Below are 12,037 nucleotides of genomic sequence, written 5' to 3'. Positions count from 1 at the left end.
CCCTCAGACGACTTGCTTGATATTGTGAGCACCTTCCCTACCAAGCTGTGTTGTTTTTGTAAGAGCAGGAAGGCTTGAGCTGTCAGTCATCCTCCTGTGAGATCTTGAAAAGCACGGTGGTCCCCATGAAGGATGTCCTAAGGGGAGCCTCTGGTGCAGGGACTGCTTTCGAGTGGCTTTGGGAGGGCAGAAGAAGGCTGCAGAAATGGCAGACCATGGCCTGGCTCCTCTTGGTTCCTCTCTGCTGTCCGATGTCCTCCCCTCCCCTTCCTCCATGGTCTCTGACCTTGTCCTGACAGTGGCGTGTTCTCCTTTTCCTGTGGAGGGACGGAAAGCAGCTTTATGCTCAACTCAAGAATATTTTTAGATATAAAGAAGATGGCCTGGTGACCGCAGCCGCCTGCCCTTCCTGTGAAATATCCAGAAAGCCCCTTCTAACAGCAGGGTGTTCCTCATCCCTTTGGCTCCACGGCTTTGCTAGGGCTTCTGGCTGGATCGCAATGGCACAGGCGGCCACCTCCGCCTCCCCCTTCCCGCTGCCACCGGGCTCCCTCGCTCCGGACCCGAAATGCATTTCATTCCTCGTCAGCAGAGGCAGTGGGGGCCGCGGGCCTCCACAGAAACATTGCCGAACAGCTCAGGAATGCAGAGCTGGAGCCACTCCATGTGCTGGCGGAGGCGGCACGCTCCTCCATCCCTGCCTCCCTCCCTGCACCACCAACATGGCTTTATGGCTCTGCAGGAGCAGGACCGCTGCCCTCTGACTCTCTCCTGGCCAAAATGAGATGTAGGAGCCTGCTTTATCTACCTCAGACACTACCACTAGCTCACTTGGGTCTGTGGTTGGGAGCAGCTAGCCCAGGTGTAGCCGCTTCTGCAGTGGATCAGAGCTGGCAGCTTCAGGCAGGGGCACACAGGATCACCATGTGCCACTGCGGTGCACAACAGGCAAGGGAGGCTGCCAGCAAACCTTGGCCAGGAACCTCCCTGGGCTGGGCTGAGGGTGCACGTGGCCAGCAACCTTTCACTGACAGCCATAATAGGAGGCCTGGTAGGAGAAAATCAATCTAAAAGAGAACAAGCAGATATGGTGCAACCCGCTGTTGCTCTTGCATCCTCCCACCAGCTGGGGTTTAAGGACAAGGCAGCCTGGGGTGAGGCAGAGCAGATGACTCCTTCCTCGTGAGCCTGCTCTTGGGGAGAGGAAAAGGGGTGGCACTGCTGGGAAGTGTTGAGTTGGGACCAGCTGGGAACCAGGGATACTGAGAAGGATGGGGAAAAAGACCCAACACAGAGACCCCAAGGCATGTGGCAACCTGGGAAGGCACTGAAAGCTGCTGCACAATGTGTAAACCCAAAGGAAAAGGGGTCTGACAAGCCCTGCAAGCTGTGTCAGGCAAGCAGAGCGCTTATTTGCAACCTCCTTTTACTTCTGTTACTTCTTTCTGATTTTACTCTGCTATAAAGATATCACAGTTCTAATTAGCTGTTACTAAACCTGGTGTATTGGAGCCCTGTTGAGGGGTGCCTGCTTTGAAGCTGATCTATGCAGTCTTTCAAGCTTGACGTTGATCTTTCAAGCTGGACCAGGCTTGGGGCCTGTTTCAGGTGGCAGGGTGCATCTCTCAGTTGCCCTTGTAGTGACACCTGCAGTGGCTGGTTCCTTGCCCTCATGTACATCATCCTGTGCACAGTTTCCCCATCCTTGGGTTTGTGCAGTAGCTGTTGCCATAGACCTTGATCTGTGAGCACTCACTTGGTGTGAGCGGTACTTTCCCTAGGTAATTATTTTTAACGGGCAAGTTCAGTGCCTGGTGCCCTTATCTCATCTGCGCGAGCAGCTCCGGGCTTTTCCGGCCCTTTGGATCCATCAGTGCCCGGGCTGTGCTGGCTCAGCACCATCCACTGATGATGTGGGGGGCCCTGATAGCCAGAGTAGACCTTGCCAGCTTCGGGTCAAAGCTTGGGTTTCCTCTTGTGGCTTCTGTGTCATGGTAGGTTTAATTATAACCCCTTCTGTTGCGCTCTCCAAGCTTATCTTGTGTGCTCCCACACACTTGTTTCCTCTGAGCTGGCAGCATCTCCGCTGGGTACCAGCTACTGTCACTCCCATGGGCAAGCAAAATTTGGCACCTCAGGAGGAGGAGATAAGGGTCCCAATGCTGGCCAGAGACCCTGGGATCAGCACGGGGCTGGAAGTTGGGACCAGGGCAGGGTGCAGCCCTTACTTGCTGCTAGAAGCCATACCCCAGCTTTTGGGGAGCAGAGGTGCTGCCAGAGGGGAGGAGGAGTGACCCTGCATGCCAGAGGTGCCTGCAGTCAGAGCTAACCCGTGTGTCTCCTCTGGCAGGTGACGCAGGAGTGGGGACAGCCCAGCCGCCACCATGGTTGCGCTCTCGCTGAAGATTAGCATCGGCAATGTGGTGAAGACGATGCAGTTTGAGCCCTCCACCATGGTGTACGATGCCTGCCGGATGATCCGCGAGCGGGTGCCCGAGGCCCAGATGGGACAGCGTAAGTCCACAGTGGAGCTGCCTCCCGTACCAGAGCCACCCTGGCTTAGCTTCTGGCATTTCACCAGTCTCCCTTCCCTCTACTGTCTCTCTGCCTGTCTGTCTTTCCCAGAGCAGTGGTGGGTGGGGGGAGCAAAGTCCACTTCCTTCTGTCTGCTGAGGCATGGGGCTGAGCTCCTAGGGCTCCCTCCTTGACACTCCAGAAGGAATTTTGGGGTTTTGAAGGTAGAAAACCACATTTGGAAGTGAAACACTCATAATGCAATTTGAGCCTCCTGCCCTTTCTGTCACAGCTCCTCTCTCCTACTTGCAGCCATCACCTCTAGCCAGGTCTAGGTGGATTTAAACAGTTGCAGGGGTTGTAGCAAGCATTGATAAACCATATAAGTTCATTTTTCCTTTCTTGGGGGATATATAGTCATCTATCAGGTCTGTCCTCCAAGAACAGCTCTCTGACAGACCCACACTGGTGCTTCATTACCTTGCTAAGTCTTCTCAGCTCTAATATCTCCCTGCTGCTGCCAGGCTCAAAGTTAAGTTTATGGCTCATGAGCTTATGATATGACTCACGCCCACGTGGAAGTGGCCTGACCCTATCGTGGATGAGGGGGCTGGAGCTCTGGGACATCATCTCAGGGGCTGTACTGGATCCCTGCCCCCCCAAAAAGCATCTGTGCCACAGGGGAGAGGCAGCAAACAGAAGGTCAGGAGTCGTGGGAAGAGGAGGGGGGGTGCAGCGACATCTGGGAGCAGCAGATTCCGGGAGGATGGAAGGAAATGCCTTCTCACGCCGTGCCCGGGTAGCCAGCGGTCTGTCCGACCACAGCTTTCAGTTTCAGAGAGGGACTGGATGTTTGTGTGGATGCAGGGCTGTGGTGGTGTTGGAAGGAGCTTTGCGTTTCCTACTCTTGGGTGTGAGCCAGCCTGTTTATAAAAAACAAGGCAAGGGGAAAGCCTTGAAGGGAACTGCTTACTCCCGAGTTCCTTTTCAGTCGCTCACTGTGTTTTTTTGCCTATCAGTTCCTTGCAGCTTTTGTTTCTCTTTGCCCAGTAGCACTCGGGGGTCCCTTTTTGGGGTGCCCTGGGTTTTTGTCACCTTTGGGTAGGTTTTCAGCTCTGCTTTTGCTCTGTTTCAGGAAGTGCTTCTCCCCGCCCAAGCTGTGGATCTGGGGCAAGCTGCTCAGTTTTCAGTGCTTTAGAGTTATCCTCTTGGAATTTGCTTTGAAAACAGCTTTTGAAAAAAAAAGAAAAAAGGGCAAGCCAAGCCTCCGTGATTTTCTGCTCCCTATTTAGTAGGATCCTAATGGCAGTGTTAGCCAAGCAAGAGCAGGGCGGCTCAGGAATTTGTCCCTCCCCACAGAGAGCTGCCAACGGAATGACGTGTTTTAAACAGAGCCAGCCAAGACAGCCTGCGGCGCAGGGTTGTTGCAAAGGTGGAGAAGGACCTTCCCCAGGATAAAGCCAGGCGTGGTCTTGGCCTCTCGCAGCAGGAAAACAGGATGAACCCTGTGGGTCTGAGCTGGGGTGCCACTGCCCAAGCTCCAGCAGCGGCACTTTCACTGCGTATCCCAGCCCTGAGGGAGCAGGATTTGGTGAACAGCATTTATTCACCACCTCTGAGATCTCATAAGCTGTTACGGAAGTTCCTTTTCCCGAGGCTTCCCGTAGCAGAGGCTCAGGCACGGATTCCAGAAATTCTTCTCAAATAAATAATTTATTCTCAAGGTACAGCGTAGCAGCTCGAGCTGGTGCCTCCTGAAGAGAGACCTCAGCAGAATAAAGCATGGATAGTCCAATTGCAAAATTAGAGCCTCGGATCTCCCTGTTCTTCACAGAATCTCTTCATTTTTGTCAGGCAGGCTGTCAGTCAAAGCCCTGACCTTCACTCCCTATTTTGCATCTGAAGCTGAAGAAAAATAAGTGCTTGGCAATAGCCAAAACATTCTTCTGTTGTCATCTTTTGTTAGATGCTGTTCTTTACTTATCTCCAGGGACGCAGCTCCCCTTATCTTCTATCTTGGAGATTTGAGGCCTTTTATAGTTAACAAAGCAGAAGCTTCAAAGGTTCACAGCTTACAGAAGTTATGCTAAGCAAACTTACTTATTCTAAGTGAATTCTATATAAGCAGTTTCTAATCAGTTTCTGGAAGAAGCACTGTATCTAATAGTTCAATAAGCTAATGCAGTCTATTCCCTGACGTAAGATTTGATGCCATCCCCCTTCAGCCTCCTCATCCGGAAGCAGGGGCGTCCCAGCTCTTTCAGTCCCTCATATCAAGGGTCCATCATTTAAGTTGCCCCTGTCTCTATGTTTTCAAACTCCACCCCATTCTTGTGGGGAGCTGCAGACCACATCATCACAGAGTACTCAGAAGTATGGATGTGCCTAGGTTTTTTAGACCAGTTCCCAGCACCCACTGTTTTACTGACGTGCTTTGGCCACAGCTACATGTCACACCAAAGATTTCAGAGAGCTCTCAACCACAACTCTAAGCTCTTCTTTCTGTTTTGACTATCAGTTCCAAGTTCAGCATTTCGTAGGCATGCTTCAGATTACTTTTTATGTAGATAACTAGGGTGAAGCATGTACCTTGAAGCTTGCTGGCCAGCTTTGTTGCCCACTCATTAGGTTTAGGCTCCAGCATTCATGGTACTGCTGTGCTTCATTTGCTGGACTGCACCAATGCACATCCCTGGGTACAGGCTAGTGTCTTGGTGTCCCTGTTCTGCTCAGGATTACCCTGGCAGAGACTTTACCTGTTTTTCAGCCAATGATTTCGGGCTGTTCCTCTCGGATGAAGACCCAAAGAAAGGGATCTGGCTGGAGGCTGGGAAGGCTCTGGACTACTACATGCTTCGCAATGGGGTAAGCATCCATCCCACATCCTTCCAGCTTGGCTCCATGCTTGCATGTGCCCACAGTGTGGAGGTGGTGTGGGTGCCTGCCCTGCTGCCTTGCATCGTGCCCTGCAGCACCCCACATTCCCCCCACAATTGCACTGAGAAAACAGGAGCTGTTGGGGTGACGGTGGGATGTGAGCACCCCACGCTGGTGCCACTGCTGGAAGCTGTACTCACTGTGCTTGCAGGACACCATGGAGTACAAGAAGAAACAGCGACCTCTGAAGATCCGCATGCTGGATGGGACAGTGAAAACGGTCATGGTGGATGACTCCAAAACTGTCACAGACATGCTCATGACAATCTGTGCCCGAATTGGTGAGAGGAGTGGGCAGCAACAGGGGAAGGAAGGGGGGGGAGAGATGTTAGCATCTGGTGGGCCTGGCCTGGGGGAGCAGTCGCAGCTCTGCAGCTGTTGACCTGGCAGTGAGGATGTCCAAGGGGTGTGTGACACTTGGGAGGGCACACTGCCTTGCACCCTTGCATTGCTCCAAGCTCTATATTTGGCAGCAATGTTGTGCTGAGCTTGGTCCTCCACTCTTCTGCAGGCATCACCAACTATGATGAGTACTCACTTGTTCGGGAGATTATGGAAGAGAAGAAGGAGGAGGTTACTGGCACCCTTAAGAAGGACAAGACCCTCCTGCGAGATGAGAAGAAGATGGAGAAGCTCAAGCAGAAGTTGCACACAGATGATGAGTGTAAGTACCTGAGCATCCTGGGGATTGAATGAGCCCATGCCAAGGTAGTGCAGAGGGGAGCAGGGGCCCTTGCAAGGGGAAGAGCTGATACGGGGATTGGAGAGGACTGTGGTGAGGAAACATGTGCCCACACTCCTTAGAGTGTCTCCTACATGGAGGCCCAGGGCAGAGGGGTGAGAGCTGGGGTGCGTCAGACAGACATCAGCTTCTTGCTCTGCATCCCATCCATGCTCATGCCCTGACCTTGCCCACAGTGAACTGGCTGGACCATGGCCGGACCCTGCGCGAGCAAGGCATCGATGACAATGAAACGCTGCTGCTGCGGCGCAAGTTCTTCTACTCCGACCAGAACGTGGACTCGCGAGATCCTGTGCAGCTCAACCTGCTCTACGTGCAGGTACAGGTCCCCGGAGCACCTGGCTCCATTGCCATGTGCCAGCCCCTTGCCAGGGCTGGTGGCTGAGGGTTTTGGCCAAGAGCTACCACAGGGTTCACTTCAGGATGCCCAGTTGTCCCCTGGGTAAGAGCCAATGCTGGCAGTCCCAGCCCTGCCCTCTGCGTACTCCAGAGCTCCCCTGAGGATCCCATGTCTCCTGTTTGGTAGGAACCATCTTGAAGTCCTGCTGCTGTTCCTCTCCCAGCATTGGTGGTGGTCCCCATAGGGGAAAGCTTTGTCCTAGATCCTCCTCTTTTTCAGGGCTGCTTCTTTTAAGTCTGGGAAACAGGACCTACTTGATGTGGAGGAGAACGGTGAAAGGGCTGCCTTGTTGCCCAGCCCACAGTGATGTCTTCTCTTCCCACACAGGCTCGTGACGACATCCTGAACGGTTCCCACCCCGTTTCCTTTGACAAAGCCTGCGAGTTTGCCGGCTACCAGTGCCAGATCCAGTTTGGGCCGCACAACGAGCAAAAGCACAAGCCGGGCTTTCTGGAGTGAGTGTCCTGGAGAGCCCCAGGCGGCTAGGGCAGCTTGGCAGCCCCCAGCACTGTGCCAGCGCACAGGGCTTGGTGACACAGATAGTTCTGGAGCAACTCTTTTCCTCGCCACAGCACAGTGCCAAGCATGGAAGTCCATGCTGGCTGCAAGGGGTGCCAGACCCCCCACCCATTCTGTCCCTTTGGCACCCCCAGGACATGCAGCCAGCTCTCATGGGGGCACCCCAGAGCACTGTATGGTCTCCCCTGATGCCACATGAGGGGCTGCATCCTCAGTATCTCCACCCCACTGAGCAGGGCAGCTCCTGGGGCAGTTTTCATTACTACACTAACCTCTCCCTCATGCTTCCTACTCCCTAAAACTCCCAGCCTGTGCCCTGGCAGGGGTTTGTCCAAGGGTATGGGGTTTGGCCTCTTTGTAGTTGGAGACAAATGCTGGCTTTGGGCTCTGCTGCTAACAGCTGACTTGGCTGTCTCTTGGCAGACTCAAGGATTTCCTGCCCAAGGAGTACATCAAGCAGAAAGGGGAGCGCAAGATCTTTATGGTATGTGCAGGGGAGGTGTTGAAACCTGGGCTTCTTGTTCCTCCTTGCCAAAGGCTGAGGCTGCTCTAGTCTCCGAAGGCAAGACATAGCAGCTTGGTGGGTGAGAAACAGCAAGAAGCTGTAGGTGGGTAGACAGGCAGCTCCTGAGGTCCCAGAGGTCAGAGGGATGCTGTAGCAGGGGCAGGGGATGCTGGTGAGTTGGGGAGAGCCTGGAAAGGCTATGACAGGACACAGCCAGGAGACTGTGGAGCTAGCATGATGTTCTCTCTTTGCTGTTGCAGGCCCACAAGAACTGTGGGAACATGAGTGAGATTGAGGCCAAAGTTCGCTACGTGAAACTTGCCCGTTCCCTCAAGACCTACGGGGTCTCTTTCTTCTTGGTCAAGGTAGAGCAGCAGTCCCCCTGCTCCCACCTCTCACCAACCAAAACTCCTCGTCTCCAGCTGCTACACTTCAACCCACGTTGCTCCGGTTTTTCCTGAGTGTCCGCTATGCACTTTTCCTTCTTGCTTTTCCCTGTGAACTGCCTTCCCACTCCTTGGTTTATGCTTTTTCTCATTTTCAAGCCCCATGTTTGTGGTTGTTACCACCAGAAAGTGTGGCCTTGGGGGTGTTTGGTAGCCACAGCAGGCCTCAAAGGTCTCTGCCTGGACGGATCCATCCTGGGGACAGCCCACAACCCTTCTGTCATGGCCCGCAGGAGAAGATGAAGGGGAAGAACAAGCTGGTGCCGCGGCTCCTGGGGATCACCAAGGAGTGCGTGATGCGCGTGGACGAGAAGACCAAGGAAGTGATTCAGGAGTGGAGCCTGACCAACATCAAGCGTTGGGCAGCCTCGCCCAAGAGCTTCACCCTGGTACGGACCAGCCCTGGTCCTGCACGCCCCTTCCCCAGTGTTGACCCTTTCGGGGGCTGCTCTCACACCAGCCCCTCTCTTTGGTGTTGCCCCATGGTGGGACAGCCTTGCCCTCGTGTGGTGCCTCTCCTGGCTCTTGTTTTGAAGGCCGGCTCTTGGGTGCTTAGCGCATACCAGAGGGGCTCAGGATGGCCGCCAGTGCCCAGCTCCGGTGCTACCCTGTGCCCTGCCATTGCAGGATTTTGGAGATTACCAGGATGGTTACTACTCGGTGCAGACAACGGAAGGGGAGCAGATCGCCCAGCTGATTGCTGGCTACATTGATATCATCCTCAAAAAGGTGAGGCGCTGCTGAGAAGGGCACTGAAAATCAGCTCCTCTCTGGAGAGGGGTGCAGAGTGCCCATGCCAGCTGCCTCCAGACAGCCATTGGCACATGGTGCTGCTGAGGGAGCTGGAGACGGGACAGAGGGACCCAGTGGCCCCAGAACGGTGCCTGGTCTGCAGGAGGAGGGCAAGGGTGGGAAGTATGTGCTGGCTGAAACGTTTTCTCCTTTTCTGTACAGAAAAAGAGCAAAGACCACTTTGGACTGGAGGGAGATGAGGAATCCACCATGCTGGAAGACTCTGTGTCTCCAAAGAAGTAAGTCCTCCAGGATCAAGTTAGCTTCCAAGCAGAAGCTGAATGGAGAGTGGGCTCCAGCCAGGCTTGCAGAACAGCATATCTGGAAGAAGAGCTGCCAGTCCTTAGGTGGCAGCGCTCGCACAGAGCCTGGTGCCATGGCTGTGGGTGTTCCTTAACCTGGTATTTCTCCCCGTTTCAGGTCGACTGTCTTGCAGCAGCAGTTTAACCGTGTAGGCAAGGCGGAACTGGGCTCAGTGGCCCTGCCAGCCATCATGCGGACAGGGGCTGGAGGGCCAGAAAACTTCCAGGTGGGCACGATGCCGCAGCCTCAGCTGCAAATCACCAGTGGCCAGATGCACCGAGGGCACATGCCTCCCCTGGTAAGCTCTCCCTGTGCCCGCCGTAGGGCACAAACTCCAGAAGGTGCCCATCAGGCTTGTGTAGACCCATCCATTTTGGGTCCGTGGCCAGGTGTTGGCTTGCTGTGGAGAGCAGGGGCTCAGTGCCGCTGGCCTCCTGTGCTTCCTGGCCTGGCTGAGCTGGCATCCTCCTGCACCCGCTCTGCAAACTTGAGCTACACCTTGGCATTTTCCCTTGGCCCGTAGCCTCAGCTTCTCCTTCATTTTGAGCTGCCCCAAGCTGCTGTGCCTGGCCAGCCCCGCCAGTGCTGTGGTTTGCAGCAGAGCCCTGTGCCTGGCTTTGGTGATTCCCATGTCCTCAGCAGCTGGAGAAGCACTTGGAAAAGGCCACGAGAAGGCTGTTTTCTTTGGCACCGCTCAGCCTGCTGTGGGGCTTGCTGTAAAAGCCTTGTGGGGTCCCACTGCATCTGCTCCCCACTCCTTGAGAGCTGGTTAACCATGAGAGTTGCTTGTACCCATGGCAGATGGGGCATTTCCAAGTGGGAGGTGCAGAGGGGAAACTCCTTTTTGCTAGGTGCACTCCTCTTTGTGGAGGCACCTACCTAGAGCATGGTCATCAACAGCATGTTACGCCATGTTGCAGAAAGGCATGCGAGCCAAATATTTAAGCCCAGATTTTGAGCCTCCAGTGTGCCTCAATATGTCTCTGTGTTGCAGACTTCAGCCCAGCAAGCCCTGACTGGCACCATCAACTCCAGCATGCAGGCTGTGCATGCAGCCCAGGCCACGCTGGATGACTTCGAGACCTTGCCACCTCTCGGGCAGGATGCTGTGAGTGCTGGCTGAAGGCGGGGTGCTCAGGGGGACCTTGCTGGAGGTTGTTGGCTGGGCTAGGAGAGGACGGTTGCATTCCCAGGAGACGTGTCAGCAGCTCCTGGGAAGATCTGCCACCTGCAAAGAGGTGGACTTGCATCCCACCCTGGGTGCAGGGCTGGAGGGGACATTTGGTCATATTGCTTGATCAGGATGGGCTGGGGAGTTTTGGGTGGTTGCAGCTCTTCCTTCCCTGTTTGTTGTCTATTCTTTCCTGTGTCTCTCTGTGTGAGCATGGGTGCAGCTACCCACCACCTCCACCACCATCTCCTGACCCTGTTCTCCCTTTCCAGGCATCCAAAGCTTGGCGCAAAAACAAGATGGATGAGTCAAAGCATGAGATCCACTCCCAAGTGGATGCCATCACTGCCGGCACAGCCTCGGTGGTCAACCTCACTGCAGGTGTGTGGAGGGTTGGAGAGGAGGGATACCCCATCTGCAGAAGGCTTGGTCTCTCTTGTCTGGCTGAAAGTCATGGCTCCTGCCCTCCATCAGAAACTGGAGGAGCCAACCTGCTCCAGCTAGAGCTAAATCAGCCTCAAATGCTGCTAACATACCTGTAGAGCTGGCCATGCCCCTGCACCTCGCTTTGCCTTTAGATCCTTGTCTGTGCCCAGCCCAGTCCTTCCTCCCAGCCCTCAGCTGATCAGCCATCCTCTGGACCAGAAGCGTCTTGTCTTGTCCCTGCCATACCTCCAGGCCCACCCATGGCACAGTGCAGCTCTCTTTCCCCAGGCTCTCCTGCACAAACTCAACTGATGCAATAACCTTTCAGGCTTAGGAGCCAGGGGGTCTTTTCCCCCACAAAGGAAAACCACACTAGTGACAGGTGTGGGGATGCTCTTGGAGCATCACTTGAAGTGCATCCCATCCTGACTCGTCTCCTCCCTGTGCAGGGGATCCAGCAGACACAGACTACACAGCCGTGGGCTGTGCTGTCACCACCATCTCTTCCAACCTGACGGAGATGTCCAAGGGTGTGAAGCTGCTGGCTGCGCTGATGGAGGACGAGGGAGGGAACGGGCGGCAGCTTCTGCAGGCAGCCAAGAACCTGGCGAGTGCTGTCTCAGACCTGCTGAAAACAGCACAGCCTGCCAGCGCTGAGGTGAGGGGCAGGAGGGACCCAGGGACTGAGAGGAGGGTGAAAGCCAAGGGGAACCATTGAGGTGAGGTTTTAGGGCTTGCTCATGAGCCTGTTGTTGATTTTGCCTCATTCTTTGCAGCCTCGCCAGAATCTCCTGCAGGCTGCCGGCCTCGTGGGCCAGACCAGTGGAGAGCTGCTGCAGCAGATCGGGGAGAGTGACACTGACCCCAGGTTCCAGGTGAGTGCACCTGGTGACAAACAGGGACACCCACTCCCTAATACAGTCAGATTTTGCACCTGGCAGGACGGCTCCAGACTAAAGTTGAGCCGGTGCCTGGCAGTGACTTTGCTGAGTGAGGGGACAGGCCATTGCCCATCTCTGTCCCTAGAGCTGCTGTGATATAACACCTCTTGTCTTGTGGATTCCCATGTAGATCGCAGAAAGCCGGCGTGCTTGGATCCTGCCTGCCTCTGACCCAAAGACGGTAAAAGGGGACTGTAGGCACGGCTTGATGGTCCCTGCCCTCTCCAGTGTGAGGGGTGCTCCTCTGGGGACTATCAGCTGAACTCTTTGGAGAAGGGCTCTTGTCAAAAATCTGCTTTTCTGGTGGTTGGCTCTCAGAAGTCCATGCACTCGGGTCACCC

The 12,037-nt window shown here is 54.8% G+C and overlaps 1 protein-coding gene across 1 annotated transcript in view; it reads left to right on the top strand.

The window, feature by feature from the left end:
* The window catches only part of TLN1 (talin 1), a 37,232-nt gene that overhangs the window by 3,500 nt on the left and 21,695 nt on the right, over positions 1 to 12,037 (top strand). Inside the window, exons 2-17 of the mRNA XM_080362388.1 lie at positions 2,351 to 2,514; positions 5,282 to 5,379; positions 5,603 to 5,732; positions 5,963 to 6,115; positions 6,370 to 6,512; positions 6,921 to 7,048; positions 7,536 to 7,596; positions 7,878 to 7,982; positions 8,297 to 8,452; positions 8,691 to 8,792; positions 9,018 to 9,094; positions 9,276 to 9,456; positions 10,153 to 10,266; positions 10,602 to 10,710; positions 11,205 to 11,413; positions 11,532 to 11,630. Of these exons, the coding sequence (XP_080218514.1) occupies positions 2,385 to 2,514; positions 5,282 to 5,379; positions 5,603 to 5,732; positions 5,963 to 6,115; positions 6,370 to 6,512; positions 6,921 to 7,048; positions 7,536 to 7,596; positions 7,878 to 7,982; positions 8,297 to 8,452; positions 8,691 to 8,792; positions 9,018 to 9,094; positions 9,276 to 9,456; positions 10,153 to 10,266; positions 10,602 to 10,710; positions 11,205 to 11,413; positions 11,532 to 11,630 (1,995 nt within the window). The 5' untranslated portion in view covers positions 2,351 to 2,384. The remainder of the gene's footprint in view (positions 1 to 2,350; positions 2,515 to 5,281; positions 5,380 to 5,602; positions 5,733 to 5,962; positions 6,116 to 6,369; positions 6,513 to 6,920; positions 7,049 to 7,535; positions 7,597 to 7,877; positions 7,983 to 8,296; positions 8,453 to 8,690; positions 8,793 to 9,017; positions 9,095 to 9,275; positions 9,457 to 10,152; positions 10,267 to 10,601; positions 10,711 to 11,204; positions 11,414 to 11,531; positions 11,631 to 12,037) is intronic.

Source organism: Nesoenas mayeri, assembly GCF_963082525.1.
Source record: "Nesoenas mayeri genome assembly, chromosome: Z".
NCBI classification, from domain to species: Eukaryota; Metazoa; Chordata; class Aves; order Columbiformes; family Columbidae; genus Nesoenas; species Nesoenas mayeri.
Note: the sequence above shows the minus strand (reverse complement) of the source record. Positions and strands in the feature narration are given on the sequence as shown.